At 40.8% G+C, this 22404-nt stretch overlaps 1 protein-coding gene across 5 annotated transcripts in view; it reads left to right on the forward strand.

The window, feature by feature from the left end:
• The first annotated feature begins 2758 nt into the window (after nucleotides 1-2758).
• nin (ninein (GSK3B interacting protein)) overlaps nucleotides 2759-22404 on the forward strand; it is a 31227-nt gene continuing 11581 nt past the window's right edge. For 3 of the 5 annotated variants that reach the window (XM_035994860.1, XM_035994862.1, XM_035994863.1), the window contains exons 1-20: nucleotides 6150-6234; nucleotides 6448-6660; nucleotides 7590-7683; nucleotides 8815-8987; nucleotides 11501-11546; nucleotides 11635-11810; nucleotides 11990-12136; nucleotides 12418-12585; nucleotides 13170-13306; nucleotides 13510-13650; nucleotides 13896-14070; nucleotides 14258-14368; nucleotides 14631-14720; nucleotides 14888-15023; nucleotides 15190-15311; nucleotides 15995-17118; nucleotides 18004-20442; nucleotides 21207-21305; nucleotides 21409-21478; nucleotides 22175-22342. In XM_035994860.1, the coding sequence (XP_035850753.1) occupies nucleotides 6181-6234; nucleotides 6448-6660; nucleotides 7590-7683; nucleotides 8815-8987; nucleotides 11501-11546; nucleotides 11635-11810; nucleotides 11990-12136; nucleotides 12418-12585; nucleotides 13170-13306; nucleotides 13510-13650; nucleotides 13896-14070; nucleotides 14258-14368; nucleotides 14631-14720; nucleotides 14888-15023; nucleotides 15190-15311; nucleotides 15995-17118; nucleotides 18004-20442; nucleotides 21207-21305; nucleotides 21409-21478; nucleotides 22175-22342 (5883 nt within the window). In that variant the 5' untranslated portion in view covers nucleotides 6150-6180. Of the gene's footprint in view, nucleotides 3101-6149; nucleotides 6235-6447; nucleotides 6661-7589; nucleotides 7684-8814; nucleotides 8988-11500; nucleotides 11547-11634; nucleotides 11811-11989; nucleotides 12137-12417; nucleotides 12586-13169; nucleotides 13307-13509; nucleotides 13651-13895; nucleotides 14071-14257; nucleotides 14369-14630; nucleotides 14721-14887; nucleotides 15024-15189; nucleotides 15312-15994; nucleotides 17119-18003; nucleotides 20443-21206; nucleotides 21306-21408; nucleotides 21479-22174; nucleotides 22343-22404 lie in introns of those variants that run through there. The other 2 variants (XM_035994861.1, XM_031309830.2) reach the window with 2 other exon arrangements.

Consider the following 22404-nt stretch of genomic DNA (forward strand, 5'->3'; position numbering starts at 1 on the left):
ATTAACTTTTTGGTCCACCAGCCGAATACCGTGGTAAAGTTGGTTTTATATTGGACATTGGATATTCGACACATTCGAAAAACCTATTATGTGGCTTGCCATTTTGACCGATTCATGTCAAACCACTTTTGGTGAACTCAGCTAACCCCCCTACACATAACACAAAGCTTCTTTTTTTTTTAAAAAAACATCCTTTGATTTTTTAAATATTTTTTTTAATGTAAAATAATGCTATAAATCTATTATGTGGCCTGACCTTTTGACCGATTCATGTCAAACCACTGTTGGTGAACTCAGCTAACCCCCCTACACATAACACAAAGCTTCTTTTCTCAAATAAAATATCCTTTGATTTTTAAAATATTTTTTAAAGTGAAGAAATGCTATAAATCTATTATGCGGCCTGACCTTTTGACCTATTCATGTCAAACCACTTTTGGTGAAATCAGCTAACCCCCCTACACATTGCACAAAGCTTCTTTTCTCAAAAAACCCATCCTTTAATTTTTTAAATATTTTTTATTGTAAAAAAATGCTATAAATTTATTATGCGGTCTGACCTTTTGACCGATTCATGTCAAACCACTGTTGGTGAACTCAGCTAACCCCCCTACACATTGCACAAAGCTTCTTTTCTCAAAAAACCCATCCTTTAATTTTATAGAATTTTTATTAGACAAAAATTGCGCAAATTACGCACAAACAAATTTGTGTAGGTAACTATGAAAACATCAACTTTGACATATCTCAACCAAAATAAATGCTACTAACACGGAACTTTAGATCCTAGTTTGCCATGACCCTCTGGGGGTCCCCCACACATTTTAAGAAGACTCGGCCATTAAGGGACACTGTAGCCAACGTAGACCAGTTTCGGCCCTTCTACTCAATCAATGTTAATGGGACATTTGCAACGGCAACGTACCACAGCCCGTTGCCGTTGCCGTTGTGAACATTTACTAGCCCGGGTAGCCCGGGCTAGTGAATGTTCACATTTGACAAGCCACTCTATAGATTACCATTGCTTTTTTTGGCTGGTGAGTGAAGCAAATCTACCAGCCACTTGCATACTTTACCAGTATTTGGCTGGTAGATGGTGCTAATTCTGAACCCTGAATATAATACTCCTTATATACTTTTAGTACCAAAAACTACTCATAATCCAGAAGGCCCCTACATTTTGTTTTATAAATTATATTATTGGATTAAAAATATTGGTGTATTCGTATATAAGCAATATTTTAATGTTACAGCTGGAGGATGTGGAGTTAATTTTAGTACTTTATTTACTAATCTATATCTAATATCTGTATCTGCAATGTATCTACCCGCTGTCAAATAAATGTAGTGTAGTACAAAGAACAATATTTTCTTCTGAAATGTAGTGGAGTAGAAGTATAAAGGAGCAAAAAATGGAACTACTCAAGTAGACTCTTAAAATTGTTAAAGTGCAGTACTAAATGTGCTTGTAGAGACACTCTGTTATTGTAGGGCCCTCTGCAGACCAACCAGTAGGCCTACACTTTGTTTCCAGGATCAGGTCATGAGAGTACCTTTGCAAAAGGTGGTCCAGAGACATAAAAATGGCACTAAAGATGAAAAACTTTCTCAAAGTAATGTCAGTTGTCCTGACCCGAATGATCAAACTCTGTACAGTATGTTGAGTAAATAGCCTACAGGTTTGGCAGAGTATATTGTTTAGAGCTTACACACTGTGCTCTGCCATATGATACCACATGTTTCCTTCCTTGTGCAAGATTGTACAAAACATAGGGGTAGCTCTCAGTGGTGGAATGTAACTAAGTACATTTACTCAAGTACTTTAAGTAAAAATTCAAGGTACTTGAGTCTTTTCTTTTCATGCCACTTTTTACTCCACTACATTTCAGTGGCAATTATTGTACTTTTACTCCACTACTATTATCTGACAGCTTTAGTTACTAAGTACTAAGTACAAAAACACAACAGTGTTTACAATGATTAGTCGAATGAGAACTATTTTGATCGTTTCAGTTTTTTTGTTTTTTTTATGTAAGAACATTTCATGATTCCAGCTTCACAAATGTGAAGATTTGGTGTTTTTCCTTTTAATTTTCCTTTTTGATATATATAATGTTGAGGTTTGGACTGTAGGATGGACGATAACAAACATTGTGAAGGTGTCTCATTGGGCTCTGGGTAAATGTGACGGCATTTTTCACTATTTTCATTATTTTTACAAACCAAACAATCAATCAATCGATTAATGGAGAAAATAAAAGGCAGATTAATCCATAATGAAAATAATCAATAGTTGCAGACAAAATAGTTCAAATAAGATCCACCTCAACCAACTACAGTAAACCTGCTTTTGCATTCATGCATAATAATAATCTATTGATATTATATAATAATATAACATTCACAGGGGACATGTTTCTGCATTGAGTACTTTTGCTTTTCTCTTTACTTTTAGTAAGGCTTTTAGTATAGGCTACTTAACATACCTTTAAGTAACAGTGTCAATGCAGCACTTTTACTTTACAGAGTATTTTTTACAGTGTGCAAGAAAGATCTGAATGCTTCCTCCATCACTGTAACTATGTCCAAGGATAGGTGTCTATGCTGGACTATGTCTGAATGAATACAAAGCATAACAGTCGAATAATACGGATAATAACAGGAACATTTCGTTATCTTTTAAAGCAGGAAAGTATTGATTTAATTTAGTAGTGTTAGTTTGGTCCACAGGGGGCCATACTGGCCAGTCAGGCCGTCCCAGGCTTTCGGTCACCGCCCCTTCCTCTTTCAGCCGCTTTTTCAAAATCCGCTACAAGCCGGAGGAGGAGATAGACAGAGCCGAGGACACAAAGCGGCGGACACACTCTCGGATGCTGTTTGGACATAAAAAAATCTCCAACAAGACCCAATAAACCGACTGCATCTTCAAGCTAACGCTTCATAAGTCTTACAGAAACGGATAGGTTAACGTTAACGTTACCTGCGAGGGAACGGCGAGAAATGTTGTAAAAGTTTATTTTATACCCGCGTTCAAGTTGGCGTTAATCACCAAAATTGAGTTGGGAAAGGAGCCAATTATCGTCCACATTCGGAGACTTTGGTAAGTGTTTTTAGCTAAAAATGTTGAAACTGTATCTTTGCTTTCTATTCTGTGTTCTTTGTTCTTTCACACTTTAAACATGACATTTTAGGATGGAGTTGGAGCCAACAGCAATCCGACCAAAACGTTTCCTCCCAATATGCCTGCTGATAAATTAGCCGAGTTAGCATAGCCCATCACTTTCATATAATGACTGTATCATCTTTCATTGTCTATGGTTTAACTAGCTAAACTACTTCACAGTTGGCTAGCGGGCTTATCATGTCCATAACTGTCTTTAACGTGTACTCAGGTGTGGTCGAGCTGCATTCAAGCCTTACTAAGGCAACTGTTGACAGTGTTTCCAATGAGTAATGCTAAAAGGAGATTCATTTACTAAATAACTAGCAATGTAAGACTAGCTAACTCTCATATAACTTAGCTACATCTGACATAGTCCTTTTTTCACTTTTGACTGCATTTTTGAAATGCTCAGGTTTTTTTCATTTTCATGAGTAATATGTGTGTGTTTATTTTAAACGTTTAGACATTGTTTTTACATCCCATAGAAAACACTTATGGCTATGATTCTAGAACAGTTCGAAATGTATCTCACCGTAATTATTATTAATTAAATAATAAATAAGTAATTGAGACTTTGTGGTGCCCAGTTTTGATTTGTGACAGGTCAAAGACAGGATTTTTAATTTATTTTTTCGGATCAAGGACAAAAAAATGCCCATAAAAGTCATAAAAATTTGGGAAAATAAGTGTTCAAACACCTCAGAAAAAGTATGCTTTGTAGCAGTAGGGGTTGCACTCTTACGGGAGTGGGTAATAGAACACAATTAATATAAAAAAATAACTGATGCGATTACATAGACAATAGTTTGCTTTTGAAAATCATGGAAACTTTCTTTTGTCCCATAGTAAGTCATCATCTCCTATCCCAAAATGGCCAACAAACGCTACCAGTATCAGTGCTATCAGTGTTTCACTAGGCTGATGTTGAAGAAATAAAAGTTTAGAAATTTGTACTTTTTCAGATTGACATCTGTAAGTGATAATTATGAGTGGATGCTGGAATGGTGTGAAGGATTAACCTCGTTCTTGTGACCTGGACCAGAGTGATTCTTTGGCTGCAGCAGCTGTCAAACCCCGGCTACCATGAGCCACTGTGGCCTGCAGAGCTGAGCAGGAGGGCTACCAGGATAATTGGCTCAGAGGCTGCTTGGAAAACGCAAACGCAACTAGTAAATATTTTAAATGAGGACAGGCCAGTGCTGTTACGAATTAAAAACACAATGATTATTTTTTTTATTTTATTTATTTCTGACATTTACAAGACACTAGCTTTAGACAAGCGGCCATACCACTGAGCCATGATTTTCTAGCATTTCATAAGCTGTTCAATTGTGCAGATGCAGACTACTGATTTGGTTTTTGTCTCCATTGTCTGTGGTGGATGGGTACCCCGAGTCTGGGGTGTGGGGGACACCTGGCCGAGCACTTGATGGTCTCACTGAGAGCAGCTGGAAAAGCAGGGGTCAGGAGGGGTGCTCTTTGTATAAGCATTTAGGCACAAACTGGGAAGTTTCAACTCGTATAGAATATAGGGTTTCAAACTTAATTAAAAGGGCTTATACGCAGTATTTACGTAATGTTTATGATAGAACAAAGTTCAGTTCAGCTCTTGTTGTCCCACCAGAGGAAATCATTTTTGCAGCAAGAAAAATGCATGTTAAAATGTAAAACATGAAACATAAACACACTTGGACAGGAACTGAAGGCACTAAAAGTGCTGTACTTCGTACCAATTCAGATTAAAACAAAGGGTATATGATAAAAGCAACAAAAGCTAGCAAGGATAAAGATGCACTAAGCTGTGCCGGGAACCAAGAGTCAATAAGCTGTGCAGTAAGTAAATGAAGTAAAAAGATTAAAAAAAACAACAACACCCTTTACAGCAAGTGACATAAGTTGCTCAACAGCATAAAATGCAGTATTAAGGATGAAAAAGTTCATCATAAAGCAACCAAAGGCAGTCAAGGAGGGCATTTAAAGAGCAGTAATATCAGTCGAAATCAAGAAAAGCAAAAAAATCTAAACAATGGAGGCACTGTATGAACATACAACTGGTGCTAACAGTCCACTTACATAGTGTACAGAAATATGTTATAATTAGAAGTCTGCTCTGCTCTCCATTGCTATTTCCAGTCGTGTTTGACATTTACCTTCCTTAAGCTTCAGGTGGCTGACCTGGACTGTTGCGTCTATGAGCTATGTCATTGCTTAAGTTTGTCAGACTCCATCTTTTCTTTTTTTATGCCTGATTACGCCTCTTTTAAACAAATGATCAGCATCCTAAATAATTACCCAAGATACATACATGGTTTGTTTTTCTATTATAGCTTGAGACAAACATGGCCAAATTGTGCCAAACAGGACTCCAGACTTTTGTTTGGGGCAAAAGTGCCCTGCTCTCTGTTAAATGGTTCTTATTGTTTTTCAATTAACAGCAATGATGCATCCGAATAGAAAGTATAACAACATTGTCCATGTCTCTGTAACTGAAGCTGCCAGGCAGTAAATGTTGGCTCAAGGCTTCTGGTGTAACCTTCCCAATTAGTTCCTGGCTACTTTATCCACTTGGTTCAGCGCCACATTTTGTTGTCTTTGTCCTTCGTCTATATCACCAGTTTGACGTATTTAAAGGATCATTTAGTCCTAAAAATTTCAAACATGCTGCTTTTTTTTTTCCATTATCAACTTCTTTTTGTCAGTCTTTTACAAAATCAGATCCCATTCCTTTTTATATTAGTTATTGATACTTTTTATAACAATACAAAAATTTGTGAACTACATTAAACTGTAAACAGTACAAGGTGAATTTTCCCTTTTTTACATGTGCCTCAGATTGAATAACACAGGTCATAAAGAACCCAGCTAAAGGCGTAAAGAGAGTCATGGTCAGTGTCAGACTTGGCCATGTCTATCAATTTACCTGATTGCCTAATCATTCTAATTTGATTAGCCAAAGCCTCCACCACAAATGACTCTTGAGCTGTGTGTTGGTAGCTCAGTCGCACAGCGACACTCAGATGAAGGAGCTGTTAGGAACGCATGCTGTTGAGATAGATGTTTCCACCCTGTTTGTAAGTATAACAGTGATTGGATTATGCTGTTAATTTAGAAGGAAGAGATTTTAGCTTTTTTTTTTTTTTTTTTTTTTTTTTTTTTTCTTCTCTGTAACAGTGATTTGAAGTTGAATTCTGCTATTGTTCTGGCATATCACTCTGGGTAGACACATCAGCTAAAATGAGATGGAAAGCGTGATGAAACAAGAATTTCCCTTCCTTGTCTTTCAGGGCAGGGTGCTGTCCTGTGGGATGGATGACACCCAAGAGCAGGACCAGTACGAGGAGCGCCTAAAAGAAGTTTTTAACAGTTTCGATGCCAGCGGCTCCGGCTCACTGTGCCCAGAGGAACTCTCTGACCTCTGCCAGTCCCTGCACCTGGATGACGCCACACCAGCTCTTCTCCACATACTGCTGCAGAGCCAGGACCGCCTCACTGCCAGGGTATGTTTATTCCCCTGCCGCTGAAAACAAGCAGTTGTTTTTGTCTGTCAGAAAAGTTATTTGCTTTCCTTTTCTGATGAACGTGAGAGTCCTGGCCTTTTGGATTTCCAAAGGCTCCTCCTCTTGCATCCTTTTGAATTTAACCGACGTCTGTGTTGAGCCACTCCAGCTCTCAGGTCTTTGTGCGTCCAGGCTTTTTGGTGCTTTGTTGGCTGTCTTGTTGAGGAGAAAATGTGCCCCCATCAGCCCTGATCCCAGGTGTCTGTCGTCAAGACAACCAAGCCAGATAATCACTATTCACAGATGCATTTCTTTGAGGGTGCTCCATGTGGAAATGTATAAAATAGAAAGGACACTGGTCTAATCTGTACAATTGGACTTCAGTTTGTATGAAATGCATTGTACATTCAGAGGATCTCCAGTATTTATCTTTTCAGCCCAAAGTAGACGGTGGGATATATTCCAAATTGCTTGCCTCCACACTTGTGCATCAAGTTGTTTGTATATAAGTGTGTGGACAGACGGATGGCTATTGTCTTGCATTGTCGTGTGTGTGGGCGGGGGGAAAATGTGAGTTAGAGGGCAAGTGAACTGATTGCATACCCATGGCATCCAACAATAAAGTCTAAAGAAAAAAAACCACGTCAAGACGGCAGCCGCCAGCCTCGAAACACAAAGAAAATCACCATATTCAGGGTTAGCAGCTGTTGATTGTTGAAGTGTGACCTCGCTGCTCCTGCTCAGCAAACCCCCTCCACCCAGACACCCAGGGACACCCAGCCTCCACCCTGCACACTGGGAATTACATCCAGTCTAAGGAATTTCCGTGAACTTTTGCTTAGTTTTTTACTTTGCTTCACATACTAAGCATTGCTGGCATTTTTTTTTCACATTTATGTAAAACTACTTTTTGTCTGTTCTCGTTGCAGGTTGACTTTGACCAATTCAAAAATGCACTTATTGTGGTATTGTCATCAACTCTTGAGCCACCACAAGCAGAACCGGAGACCTTGTCAAAACCAGGTAAAGTCTAGATTCTGGTGTTGCATGTTTTTTTAAAGAAATCTCACACAGACAAATGTGTGTGTGTTTTTTCTTTTTTTTTCAAGATTATTTTTTGGGGCATTTTTAGGCCTTTACTTTCACAGGACAGATGAAGACATGAAAGGGGAGAGAGAGGGGGGGAATGACATGCAGCAAAGGGCCGCAGGTCGGAGTCGAACCCGCGGCCGCTGCATCGAGGAGTAAACCTCTACCCGGCCCCCAGACAAATGTCTTTAAAATGCACGCAGTGTCCGCCTAAAAACACACTTATTATCGGTAATTTATGTCAGTATCAGTTAATAGTGAACTTTAAGGAAACCTTTTCCACTCAACAAGGTGAACTGTGAAAGCTGCGTAAGTGGAACAGCCCACATGCTGATTCAGCTGTAAATCTACATACAGAGACACAGAGCCAAAGGTGCAGGCCCAAAGCCAAAGGCAGCCAGTTGAATTATTTGCACCATCATGTTTGGTCCGCTTGCATGGTTTGTTATTTTATGGATGTAGCTACTGCAAATAGTTGTTTATACTAAGCTATCTCTTTGGAAACATTTTTTGATACTCAAAAGTATGTTTTTTGTGAATGCATATTTCACACTTTTGGTTAATACCAACATCTTTTCAGTTCAGTTATTTTTATTTCTCTATGATCACAAAAGAGCGACTGAGACCATACACCCTAGATAACCACGAGATAATATCAAGTCTGATCCTGGTCAAAGCAAATAATTCACTGTCAATATCTATGTGTTGTGGTTAATGAAGCATAAAGTCTATCCAACATACAGTTTCAGTGAATTTCTCTGAAGTTTTCTCAGCAGTTTGCACCTGAAACACTGTCGGCCGGTAGTTTAATATTGGTTTCATTCTAACCAAAGGGAACATGAGGCTTTAAAAGGTTCTGTACAGTAGTTACACTTTTAGAGAAGTTCATATTTGGAGAAGTAGGTGCTTCAGACTGTGGCACATATTAGTCATTGAACATCTTTCTGTATTTCAATAATATCCTCTGTTATGTAAGACATTTTTTCACAAGTGCTGCTGTATTCAATTAATCATGACTCTACCTACTTGATTTCAAAGTGTCAAACTGTCATTGAATCTCCTCAGACTCTCCTGAGATTCAACCAAAGTTCGTGAAGGGCAGTAAACGTTACGGCCGCCGCTCCACGCCGGAGTTCATGGAGCCCATGTCAGACTTCTGCGAAGTTACAAATGCAAACCCGGTGGAGGAGGACGATCTAGAAGACAACTATGACTCGGCTGTTCCCCGGAAGCGTGAGGTAAAACGCTAAAACGGATGTTCTCTTGAGTTTTTTCCAGCAGTGCTCTGAACCTCCAGACACTGGGGATGCCATCCTTATCTCCTCCTGTCCTCGTATGCGCTGTGTTTCTCTGCAGCCTCAGGCCGCCTGCGAGGCGTTATTCTTAGCTAATCAGCTTAGTGGCATGCAGGGCAGATCCTGAAATGTAATATAGACACTCAAACACAGGATTCACAAGGCCCTGTTGATTGCACAACAACGCAGCACTGTCTGTAAATAACACTGTGAGCATAATTGCTGTTTAATACGCCTCCGGTAGTCGAGCTGTAACCGCAATGTTTGCGTAACTTCACACAGTGTTAGTTAAACACAGTTTAATGTATGATGATGCGATTCTGTTCGAGTGCTCAGTGTTGAGTTGAACTTTGCCCTGAGTGTATATGCTGGCTGTGATGTGGTGGTCAAGGCAACAGCACAGAGATTCAGGAATTTACATCATGTCCAAACAGATGAGTTTTTAGCAGATAAAAAGAGAGGTAGGCGCTGATTGTTGTTTATGGTCCTCAATATTTCCCCCACAGTTGCTGTCAAGTGCTTTTTCTTTAAGATTGACAGAAGGTGCCTCCCATTGTCTGCACAGGACAGTAGTGGCTTGAATGCGACATGCGTCAGTGTCACAGGGTTGTATAACATTAGTACAGTCATGGCCACGCACAGCTGAACACTCTGCATGGTTCCACAGCTTGATCTTCTAGATCCTTTTCTTGGATTATCCTGCTCACCGGTGACATAGAGAGTTGTTTGACCTGTACGGAGCTCAAAGCTCACACTTTGGGTGTTCACGGCCTGCAACGGAAATCATGGTGAGAAATGTACATTAACACCAGCAAGAGGTCCCATTTTTGTCCTGAAAATCTATTGGGCTGTAAAGTAACAGGGCTGTGCTGTGAATTAATGGATTAGTCGATTAACGGAAAATGAATTGTCAACTATTTTGATAATCGGTCTATGTTAAGTTACCAAGAAAAGATGGCAAACGTTTACTAGTTCCAACCTCTCATACGTTAGGATTAGCTGATTTGTCTGTTTTTATGCTGTTCTGAATTGCATATCTTTGGGTTTTGGACTGTTTAGTTGCACAAAACAAGCACGTAGACATCTGCACACATCACCTTGGGCTCTAAGAAAGAAACTGTGATCACTACATTTGTAACATCTTATAGACTAAATTATTAATTGGTTACTGACTGCTTTGGCCTTTTGACAACAGCTTAATTTTTCATACTAATGAATGTGCAAGCATGGACGCGCTGCAGAAGAATAAATCATGACAAAGAACAGTCCCCAACTGGTCACCAAAACAGTATAATGATGGCCAGTTCAGCTTGGGCACGGATGGATGTGTTAATATTCTGTGTATTGTCTGCGCTCCTGACTCCACCCCAGATGCCTGCGAACACTATTCGAGACATCAAACTGAAGCGTGTCTTGGTATTGACTAATCTATGTTGCAACAATGCTGCCATGTCCGGCCTGGGGACCAGCAGATGGGGATGGGTCAGGGGCCTCTGCCACAGAGAGAGACTGCAGGCCTGGTGCTTTGGGAGGAGGAGGGTGTAAGACTCTGACAGAGGAACAATGAGCCCCACTACCCCCATCCTGGTGGATGCCTATACACCATGTATCAAAACGCCACTTGCAGAATCCCATCTGTTCTTCATTCCCTCACTGTTTGCTTCCCAAACAATAGATGGTCACGCTGGAACTGGGTTGGAGTCACTCCCACATAAACCCCTCCTCCTCCTCACGTATTTCTCGGCAAGCAACAAAAAAACGCAACCAAGTTTTAAGTTAAAATCTTAAAAGTCTACTGGTAATTTGAATTTTAAGAGTAAGAAAAACTAATTTGGATTTTAAACAGAAATGTCCTAATTGTTTATTTTAAAACGTGATTTTTTTTTTTTTTTTTTTTTTTTTTTCCCCCCCCCCGAGTGAGCATATCATTTTTAGCAACAGCTTCTCATTTATTTTAACTTTAGTTGTTAAGTGTTGAACATTGGCACCGGGAGTATTACTATTAACATGTTTGCTAGAAAATAACGAAAAGTGTGTCTGTCCGTGACACATTTTCTCTATTATTACCACCATTCCCAATTTGCACACTGACCATCCCTGATGCCCTCGTGCCATCACAAAAGCTCTTTTGTGCTTTTTGTCAGATGCTCCTGCCCCCCAGCCCCCCCACCCCGCCACCCCATCCCCCGTTTGCACCCAGACTCAACCTCAACCTACTTTAAAAACACGTTTGAACTTATAAACAGCTGATTGTCACATGAAAAAAAACTGCCTGCAGGGAGGTTTTAACGTGGTGATTTCTCACAAATGAGTTCCTATATTTTGATTCTTCAAAAAAAAAACTGTTAAAATGTAAAAAATGTTAGTAAGTTATTTAGAGACTAGTTTCCTTGTGATATTAATATTAATTTATTAATTATTAAAGCATTAATTCATGTGTTTTTGTGTCTTAACAGCGCTGGAATGCTCACGAATCAAGCACAGAGGAGTATGAGGCAGAAGGTACGTCAAAAGTCTCAGTATTTCAGAAAATTCACTCCATAGCGGTTTGTCACTGAATGATCACAGCCTCTTCTAACCTTCTTTGTAGGCCAGATGCATCTCTGGAACCCCGATGAGCCGAGCACACCTCGGAAAGCCATCTTTCCTCTGTCCACCGGTTTAGAGGAGAGACTGCGTGAAGCCTGTGACAAGCTGGAGATATCATGGGACGGATGTGCCGGTCACACCCAACTGCTCGCGCTTTGTGAACACCTGGGCCTGGAGGTGAGATTCTAAGTTAATGGAGAGACACACACACACACACACACACACACACACACACACACACACACACACACACACACACACACACACACACACACACACACAGAGTGAAAAGAAAATATATTGTCTCTCTCTCTGCTACTTAAAAAAAAAAAAAGACCACACATTTTATTTTTCAGATAAATTTGGATGTGCTCCAGAGTCTACCCGGTGATGGAGTGATGAATGTTCAGGAGTTTGTTTCCAGGGTTGTAAACGACAACAAACCCCCCACGCCGTCTGCCTCCACGCCCTACAGACAGCTTAAACGACACCACTCCACTCAGGTATTAGTTTGTTTAGCTCTACGAGGTCCCAAGAAGTGGGGTAATTCCCTTGTCGTTAATTAATTAATTTCTTTTAATTCTGTATTTTTTTTAATTATGTTCTAGCTTTAATAAAGAAAATGCCTGTCCTATCATATTGTATCATAGGCATAAAACAAATTGTTGGTTTCTACTTCCTCTGTAATAGAGTGATTGAAAGCTAGATCTCAGGTTTGAATTTTGGAGATTAACACTGTTAGTAAAAAGACACAATGTCTCTTCCCCCCCCCCCCCCCGTATAGCCCTTTGATGAGGGAGGCCGTAGGATAGCCACTCCTTTTGCTCTGACCAGCACCATTGGCATGCGTCTCTTCTCCACCCTTGATGATGGTACCGGTTTCACTCCAGTCGAATACATCCTGGATGCCTGGCTGGAAGAGGGAATAGAAAACAGCATGGAGATCCTGCAGGTACTTATTCTTCTAATTATTACTGTGGCCATTAGTTCTTAATTACCGGAATTTTAAATGTGTGCATTCAGACAGCTGATGACAGAAAGGAAATCCGATTTGTGCAGTTCAGGAGAACATGGTTAACTAAACCACAACTTGCACTAACTGTATTTTGACTCTTTACTACATCTCAGCAGTGATATAGACTGTCTATTCATGTGTATTGTGTTATTACCATATCACTTTCGCATATCCATCGACTTACTTACACCTCACTTTGCGCCGGCTTTGTAATGCCTACTTAATCTGTACTTTATGTGGCCTATTGTATTCTGTATTCTTGTACTGTATTGAATGTGGAACTGTATGTTGTCTTGCACACTTATGCTTTTCTTGGCCAGGTCGCCGTTGCAAATGAGAACCTGTTCTCAACAGCCTACCTGGTTAAATAAAGGTTAAATAAAAATGGTTTACAAAACTTCAAGAGATTTTTATTTTTTTATTTTATTATTTACTCCATGATTCAAATAAGTAAAGTATTTTCTAAAACTCTTTTTAAAGTATTTTTTTAAAACAAATGTATGTGTAAATTTGTTTCGCAGGCTTTGAATTTCAGCCTAGATGGAAAACTGAGTCTTGGGGATCTCACCATGGCACTTGAGAACGAGCTACTCGTTACTAAGAATGGGATTCACCAAGCGGCACTGGCCAGCTTCAAAGCTGAGATCCGATATCTTCTGTGAGTACGAGTCACCACTATAATACAGCTCATTCACATCTTAATACTCTTTGTTTATATTTGATGAATACCTTTGGAATCATTTAGAACCGGTTTGTCTAAAATACGATTTCATGAATGCATGATTATTGTTGGCTTTTGTTCCTGTTGTCATGGATAAATCTTTGTACAATTATTGACCCTGTTGTTTTTCTATTTTTCAGAGAGCGTTTAGACCGAGAACTCAGGGAGAAAGAGAAAATCCAATCGGACTTGGAAAAAGCCGAGAAACTGAAAACTCAGCTCGCCAATGAGGTGGATGAGCGTCACTCTGCCATTGAGCACATGAACAACCTCAATCTCAGGTAATGTATCTCTCAGATTAAACCAGATGTCCATATTTTTACTCTTTGTTCTCAAGTTGTATCACAGCAAGGCTGTACAGAACAGTTTGATTGGTTCACGTTTAATTGTGCCTTCTGTTTGTCTCAGTTTGTCTCCTTCATCTCCTACAGCTTATATGCTTTAACGTAACATTTGGTACAGTCGGTTATTATAGTGTTCTTTGTAAGCGTCACACCCTGTTTTCTCTGTGCCTGAATGTCTACAGGAAGCTTGAACAGGACCACAAAGAGAAGCTAGCAGCGGTACGATCAGAGCTGACCAAGGAGATGGACCAGATCCAGCAACAGGCCAGCCTGCAGCGCAAGGAACTGGAGTCAGAGGTCGAGAAGATCAGGGAGGATGAATCCTTTCTCAGAGACCACCTTTCCATCTCTGTGAAGGTAACCGAAAAGACTCTCCTTCTCTCCTCCGCTTTAATGGGTTATTATATGGTTTATTGATGCAGAAAGCACTCACTGATGAACCTTGACATGGCTTGATTTGGATTTTTCTCACTAAATGTTATCTTCTGCTTATTAAAAAAGTTAATAATTGTAAACACATGTTGTTGATATCCTAATTTTTTAGGAAAATAGACGCCTTGAAATGGAGTTGCTGGACATCACTGAAAAACTAGTGGAGACGCAAAGCCAAAATACAAAACTCCAGACAAGTTTGGACAACGTTATGAAAGAAAAGGTACAGAGACATTTTATGGCTCTCCATAATTTCAATACCGACTTTCTCTGTTGTTGGGGTTATTGGAACATACATACTTGCACTCAAATGTATTTATTTATTTTATTGTGTTTTTTTTTGCTTGCTCTTTAGTTTTTGTTTGTTGATTTTCTGTATTCTCTCTCGCTCGTCTTCTGTCTAGCTCTTTTTGTTTGAGTCCTTGTTTTTATTTTATGGTTTCTTTGCAAACTATAAACTTGTAAATGCTCTTATTTTCTTTTAGTTTGGAGACTTGGACCCTGGCAGTGCAGACTTCTTACTCCAAGAGGAACGTATTAAAGAACTACGCAGCAGCTACGAAGCTCAGTGCAGGGTAATTGCGTCTAAATCTCAAAACCTGCCCACCTTTTTCTTAAATTTCTCGTTTTGCTTGCGTGTCCCTACATGCACGCACAGCATGTAAGAAGTGGCGACCGAAATGTTGTCTTCACAGGCTTGCTGTTATATACATGTTTAACTGGTAGCGCTCTCATTTGGTAGGAGCTACAGGATCGTATTGACGAGCTGCAGTCAGAGTTGCATGAGTTCCACGGTCTCGGACGAGTTCATCAGCCCTGCCACAAACCTCTCTCTGAAGAGCTGGAGAGTAAAAGCCCCGGCATGGAGTCTGATCCTGGTAATGAATACTTACACCACACATGCAGTCCCTGGAGAGCTAATTACAGAGCTCTAACTACATCTGTTCATGACAACAATCAGTACATAAACAGTTTGCATAAAAACAAGGAAACCTCGTGTCAGAAGTCGCCAGCTTCACCAACTGGTAACGTGACTTTTTGCAGGTATTGGTTGCGAGGAGGTTCAGCCCTTCAGCATGAGCCTTGAGGCAGAGATGATGCTGGAGCAGCTGAAGGAGCAACACCTTCAGGAAATGGAGGATTTGCAAAACCAGCTGGAAAGCAAGGTTAGTGTAGTGGATATCTTTTTATATTTCATTGTGTTAGATTTACATGTGTGTATTTATTTATTTATTTATTTGTAATTTAAAAACTAGAGCTGGGAAGAGCAGGGAGACGTATACATGTAATATTAATCTTGTGAATTGAGACGAGATGCTTTATGGCATTTTGGTCATTGATTTGGTCTTTACCTGGTCTTGTTGGCTGCATCCCAGTTCTGAACTTACTTAACTGTCGGGATGAGTGAAATGAACAATTAACTCCTGTGCCTTCAAAGGATTAGTTTGACATTTTGGTAAAATGCGCTTATTTCCTTTCTTGCTGAGAGTTAGAAGTGAACATTGATACCACTCTTGTGTCTGTCCAGCAAATATGAAGCTACAGCCAACAAATGATATGATAAGCTTAGCTTGGAAAAAAGACTGGAAAGAGGGGGGTAGTGGCTAGCTAGTAAACAACTGGTTGCTGGATTTTGTTACCTTTTTGGACAGAGCTAGCTGTTTGCCCCTCTTTCCAGTCTTTATGCTAAGCTAAACTAAGTGGCTGCTGATTGTAGCTTAACATTTAGCAAACAGTTATGAGGGTGGTATTTATCTTCTCATCTAACTCTCAGCACAAAAATCAAAAAAGTGCATTTATTAAAAGTCTCTATTCATTTAAACCCTCAACATTCTTTACATCGTCACAGATCAATGAATTTGATAAGATGGTAGGAGAGCAGAGGGCGACCCATGAGGAACAGCTGGCTGCCTTAGCCCTCCAGTACCAGCAGGAGGTCCAGGAGCTGAGGGGGGAGATGGTCGATATTCAGAACCGGGGACAGGAGCTCCAGAACCAGCTAGAGCAGGCAGAGCTGGAGCGGACTAGTCTGGAGCAGAAGCAGGCCCAGGAGAGGGAAGAGCTGGAGAATATGCAGGAGGAGGAAGTGGGAGCTCTCAGACAGAAACTGCTGGAGGCCCACACCTGCACTGCAGACCTGGAGGAGCAGCTGAAGACCCTGGAGGCCCTGCAGACCGAGACGGATGGACATCTCGTAGATGAGATGGACGAGCTGAGGAAACAACACGCCGTGGAGATTAAGAAACTGGGGGACGAGCATGCAGAGCTTTCTGAAGCCAGACTGGAAGAGGAGAGAAAGAAACTGCAGGAAGAGCAGGCTGAGTTGGAGAAGAGACTGTTAGGTGATTGGGAAAGGGAGAAAGAGCTGTTGCAACAAAGCCATGAGGCTGAACTGAAGGCCAGACTAGAAGAGGCAAAGGCGAGGTTTGAGGAAGAGCGCGACGAGATTGTGCAGAGGCTGACAGAGCAGTGGCAGGAAGAGAGGGCTCAGCTGGACGAGCAGAATAACGAGACTCTGCATGTGGCGCTGGAGGAAGAGATATCGAGACTCGCCAGGGAACAAGAAGAGAAGGAGGGCGATCTCCGGGAGCAGTGGGAGAGCGAACGAGGCCAGCTTCAGGAGCGTCAGGAGCAGGCTCTGCTCGATAGAATACTGCAGGAACGGTTGCAGGTGCAGGAGAAGTTTGAGCAGAGGGAGAAAAAGCTGAAGGAGGAGTGGGAGAGGGAGAGACTGCAACTGGAGGAGGATTACGAAGGGATGCTCCAGGACAGGCTGAATGAAGAGAAGGAGAAGCGTGAGACTGAGAAGGAGGAGGAGGAGGAGAGAGTTAAACGCTTAATGGCAGAGGAGAGGGATCGTCTAGAGGAGAGCCACAGCGAGGCCGTGAAGGATCTGACCGACAAGCACACCAGAGAGAGGGACGCTCTCAGCAGCATGTTGGACAAACTACGGGAGGACATTGCTCAGGAGAGGTGAGAGATTTGGCTTGTTTTTTCTTCTTTTTTTTACTTTTTTTTTTTTACTTGAATCGCATAGTATCAGCAGTTTTCGCAATCATCTTTGGATGGAAACTTTTACAGAGTGATCCATATTTATTAGCACAAACAGAAAATGGGGTGTAGCTCCACTTGAAGTGTATATTTTTTAAAATAGGCCTGTTTTATAAGTAAAAATTGGATAAAGAATTGAAATAAAATAAATAAAAAGATTACAAAGCTACATGAAACCCAGATTTAGACAAAGGAAGGGCATTTCAGGGAGTTTTTTTAATTGTTTGTATCATAGGAAATTATTTATCACTTAACGCTTGCTTTGTCCTTAACATTCATCCTTTAAAATAATCTTAATCTGATAGGTATTTGTTTTTATTTGTTTTAACTTGTACTATTAAGAGTTCTAAACAGTTTTAAGCTGTAACGATCATTAAATGAACCGTATACAGGAAGGCAACCGAGATCAGCTTCACCCACAGAATCAAGGAAATATTTGGCTTTTGAGAGATTTTTAATTCTAAGTAAGTAAAATGTATTTATACAGCGCTTATCACAGATAAAAATCACAAAGTGCTTTACTTTAAACACCCAATATGATGCACATTAAAACAGAGTGCACACTTAAAATCACAAAATAATACATAAAGCATAAAATAGAAATAAAATAAGGTGCGGACAGGTTAACCAAAGGCCTGTTTAAAAAAAGTAGGTCTAGTAGGTAATTGTTTTGTATCAAAGTAAAATATGTATTGCTTTGCCCTTAACAATAGTCCTTTTAAAATAATCTAAAGTTATTTGTTTTAACTTGTATTATTAAGAGTTCTAAACAGTTGCTGTACCAATCATTAAATTAACCGTGTACAGGAGGGAAACCGAGATCAGCTTCACCCAGAGAATCAAGGAAGTGGAAAGTCGTTTCTCAAGTGATCAGGAATCGGTTGCGGAGCGTTTACAGGCTGACGTTTTGAAACTGGAGCAGCACTACCAAAGTGAGCTGAAGGCTCTTTCTGAAAGGCACGGCGAGCAGGAGCTCAGCTGGGCGGCACAGATGCAGGAGGCCCTTGCGAACGCTGAGGATCAAAGACGACTGATGGAGGAGACCACGGAGCAAGAAAAAGAGAGCATGGATCAAGAGTGGACAAAACGGCGACATGAGCTAGAAAGTCTTCATCAAGAGAAAATAGAAGAACTTGTGCTGAAGAACCAGCGACTGCAAAACGAGCTGGACAACTTTATCAGTGTGGCTCAGACTAAAGAGATAGCGCTAAGTATGCAGCTGAATGACCTCCATAACCGGCTCCAAGGAAGCCTGGAAACCAAAGACGAGCTTCTTGCTCAGTCTGAGAAGAAAGCGCTCGAGACTGAGCTCCTGTTAAATCAAACGGTGGCAGATTTTAAACGGGAGAGGGAAGAGCTTCTGTGCAGCCAGTCTGAACTTGAGGCAAAATACACAGAGATGCTTTCCATCTCTGAGAGGCAGATTACTGAGAGGATTGAACTGTTAACTGAGCACGATGATTTCAAGATGAAGATTGAGGAGCTGGAGACGCTGCTTAGACAGGCAGAGGTGGACTTTGAGCTTGAGAGAAGGGAGCTCCAGGAACATACATCCATCCTCGAAGATAATCGAGCGAATGACCGAGAAGAGCTTCTAGCCGAAAGAGATGCCCTTAAGATCCGAATAAAAGAGCTAGAGATGGAATTGAATCATGTTTTGTCTTCTGCCGAAAAGGCTAAGGAAGAAGAAATGAAAGAATCAAATGATAAAAACACTTTAATGGAGGAAGAATCCATATCTTTCTCTGGTGAAGAACAAGAAACCCGTTTGGCACCACCTGAAATCTCTTTCAATGATGCTATTCTTGGCTATACCTCTAATCAGGAAGAGTTTAGTTTGTCACCATTTTTGGTTGAACAAGACGTTAATGTAGAGACTTTAACGGAGGGCCCTGATGCAGTGGATGGAGGTCCTGAAAATGTTGATAAAGAATATGATGAAAACATCCCTGCTACCGGTGATGATCAAGGAGACCACATGGCAGAAGTAAATCAAGTTGTTGCTGTTCCAGAAGATTACCAAATTGGAGATTCAAGCCCTGAGGAAGTTGAGGGAGACCCAGAAGTAGGCTGTTGTTCTGTAGAAATTGCACATGAAGACCCTGAAGTGACGTGCTGTGGCGTCCACTACCCAGATTCCCCAGTTCCAGATGGAGATAATTCAACTGTTGAATCCAAAAACGGAGCCGTTTCCCCAGAGATGTGGTGTGAGGCGGTCTCATCCCCTGAGGCTTCAGAAGGTGTAGATGCAGAGGAAGTTGCAACAGATTCTGAGAATAAAGTAGCTCTTGAATCATGTGAGGAGGAGAACAAACCTCAAGATGTACAAACTTTGGAAAATGAAAGCACTTACCATGAAGATGAGCCATGTCATGGGACTGTGGTTAATCCCTCAGTGCTGGAGGACACAGGTGACCCAGATGAACGGCCTCTGGTGGATGCTGAGGTTGGGTGTTTACCAAATGACTCTCACGACTGTAGACAGGAAGTTGAACTTGTTTCCAACTCAGACTCTGAACAATTAACTGACGAAATGAAGGATGAATTCACACGTGATTGTCCGGAAAGTCTGGATGAAGATGCTGATTGTGAGGAACGGGGATGTTTTTCCCCTAAACTCCAGGCTTTGTATTACACTGCCACGGAAGAGAACATCCTCCTACATGAGAAGATTTCTCTGCTTCAGCAGAAGACCGAAATACTAGAGAATCTTCTGGCTCATAACACTGAAAAGATCAAAACCGGCAACCAGATATTGGAGGAAAACTATTACCTCAAAGTAAAAGTGCTACGTTTAATAGAGCATGTCAAAGAGCTGGAGGTAAAGGCCATAAAGATGACAGATCTTCAGATTAGATATGAAGATTGCATGTGTGAAAACACCAAACTGAAGGAGCAAAACGGTGAACTTGAAAAGAGAGTTTGGAGCCTTGAAAGCAGGATGAATATTTTCCATGATTTCCAAGATGAGGTGGATGAGATCAGCCGGATGAGAGGGGAGAACAGTAAACTCTCCGAGTTGTTCAGTGAATTGGAGAGGGAGGGTGAGATTCTCTCAGCCGTACACCCAGACGGCGAACGATCGGAGAGCCCCGTGGAGGAGTCTCTCCTGGATAAAGTTCTGGCAGTGACTGATTTGGAGGGCAGCTGCGAGGAGTTTGAGAAGCAGAACACCAAACTGCGCAGAGCCATCACAGAGCTACAGGACGAATCGCATTCGTTAAATGAAACAACTCAGGCTCATAGGTAACGGGGAGAAGAACTAGGAACCCTACCCTCCGTGTCTCCTGTGGCTTCTCGTTGTCCCATCCCGGTGGTGCTTTTATTTTTAAGAGCGCTCCTCCTTTAGTTGCCAGGCACAATGTAGTGCTGTTTATCCTTCCTGTGATTAGGGTCCCAAATCATTTTGTGGATGCAACAGATCTTAAACACTTGTGCTGCTTCTTGATCCCTGTAGTTCACCCCCCCAAAAGAAAAGTTCAATTTGTGTAAATCGTAGAATAAGATGCTTTTAATCAATACGTAGCAAGTGACTCTTTATACATATGGCTGGGTACCGAATTCAATTCTTTTTAGGCACCGACCAAATTGCCTTAAAGAATGCCTCGTCATTTAATAACAAATTTCAATACCTAAGGAGTAAATCTCATGCATGCATGAGATTTGCATGCATAATGCTGGTGATTTGGCGTTACACGTCGTAGATGCACGCATAAAGACTGGGCTCACGTAGTAGGAGCTGAAAAATAAATTAAAAGATTTTTTGCCGTAATGTTGTAATTTCCTTTTTTGTTTAAAATAGATTTTTTTTTAATTGTTATTGGAAAAAATATCGTTTAGGAACCGGTATTGAAGTCAGGGCATTGGTATCATTACCGGTATCGACATTTTTTGACGATACCCAGCCCTATTTATATCCCAATGAATTATAAATGTACATTCTGACATATGCTTGTTGTTGTCATGGCTTGTTGGAATCTAGTTGTTCATGTAGTTTTGTCTGCCTGTAGATCTGAGGCCAGTCGTCTCGCTGAAGAAAACGTCCTCCTCAAGCAAAAGATTGCTGCGTTGAAGGAAGAGGACTTGAAAGAGGTCCAGGAAGAGCTGATGTAAGAAACAACACATTTAATTTAAACACATTTAATAAATACCTCTGTTTATTGTGGTTTTGTCCATTCAAAACTGACATTTCCTTCTAATGTTTGATTTTAGACAAACACTGGAGCACTTAAAAAAAGGGAAGATTGCGGCTCAAAAGGCAGCGGAGATTTTCAAGAAACAGGTACTGAAGTAACTTATTACTATAAGAGTCTACAGCCACACTAGCAGCTCTGTGAGGCTGTGGTGCTTTGAGCTAAATGCTACCGTCAGCAATGACATGCTTACATGCTCATAAGAACAGTGATAACATGCCGATGTTACGATGATGACCACCTTAGTTTAGTGTGATAGGATGCTAACAGTTGGTCACTAGCACTGAACAGAAAGCACAAATCATGTTCAAATAATATGAATGTTATTACTCTTTTCATAAAACCAAAGTACTGGACAGCTTTACATTTTGACCTGATGATTGCGCCAAATGAAAAGTCACAGGATCACTAAAGTTATAACAATTCATCCTGAAGTAGACATCAATGTTTGTACCAATTGTACGACAAAACAAAACTGTCAACTTGCTGGTGGCGCTAGAGTAAAAAGTCAGGACATCACCAATGTCATTAGGATGCATCCACTGGGGACCATGAATGTCTGAACACATTTTCATAGCCATACATGATGGATGGATGGATGGATGATCGATTTTAGTCTGGACCAAAGTGGTGGACTAACTGACTGACCAGCATTGTCATCCATAAAAAAAAAAAAATTATATTTCAAATATATATAAAATATTTCAAAACAATTTTGTCTCCACACAATTGATTCCTCCTTCATTCAGAAGCAATTAATAATACATGTATTATCTCCTCTGCAGATTTCAGAGCTGCGTTTGCAGAGCCAGCAATTCGAGGATAAAAATGTGATGCTGTCAAAGAAAAATGCCCAAAATATTTCTGATATGGAGAATCTACGACAGCAGCTGGCAGAGCTGATGAAGGAGAACGAGAGGAGGGAGGTGTACACCGCTGAAGAGAAAAACAAGGTAAACGGAGTTTTATAACCGACTGATGGTCGTCGTGGTGTTGTGATGGTAGCGGGTAGTTA

The sequence above is a fragment of the Sander lucioperca genome, chromosome 18 (genome assembly GCF_008315115.2).
Source record: "Sander lucioperca isolate FBNREF2018 chromosome 18, SLUC_FBN_1.2, whole genome shotgun sequence".
NCBI classification, from domain to species: domain Eukaryota; kingdom Metazoa; phylum Chordata; class Actinopteri; order Perciformes; family Percidae; genus Sander; species Sander lucioperca.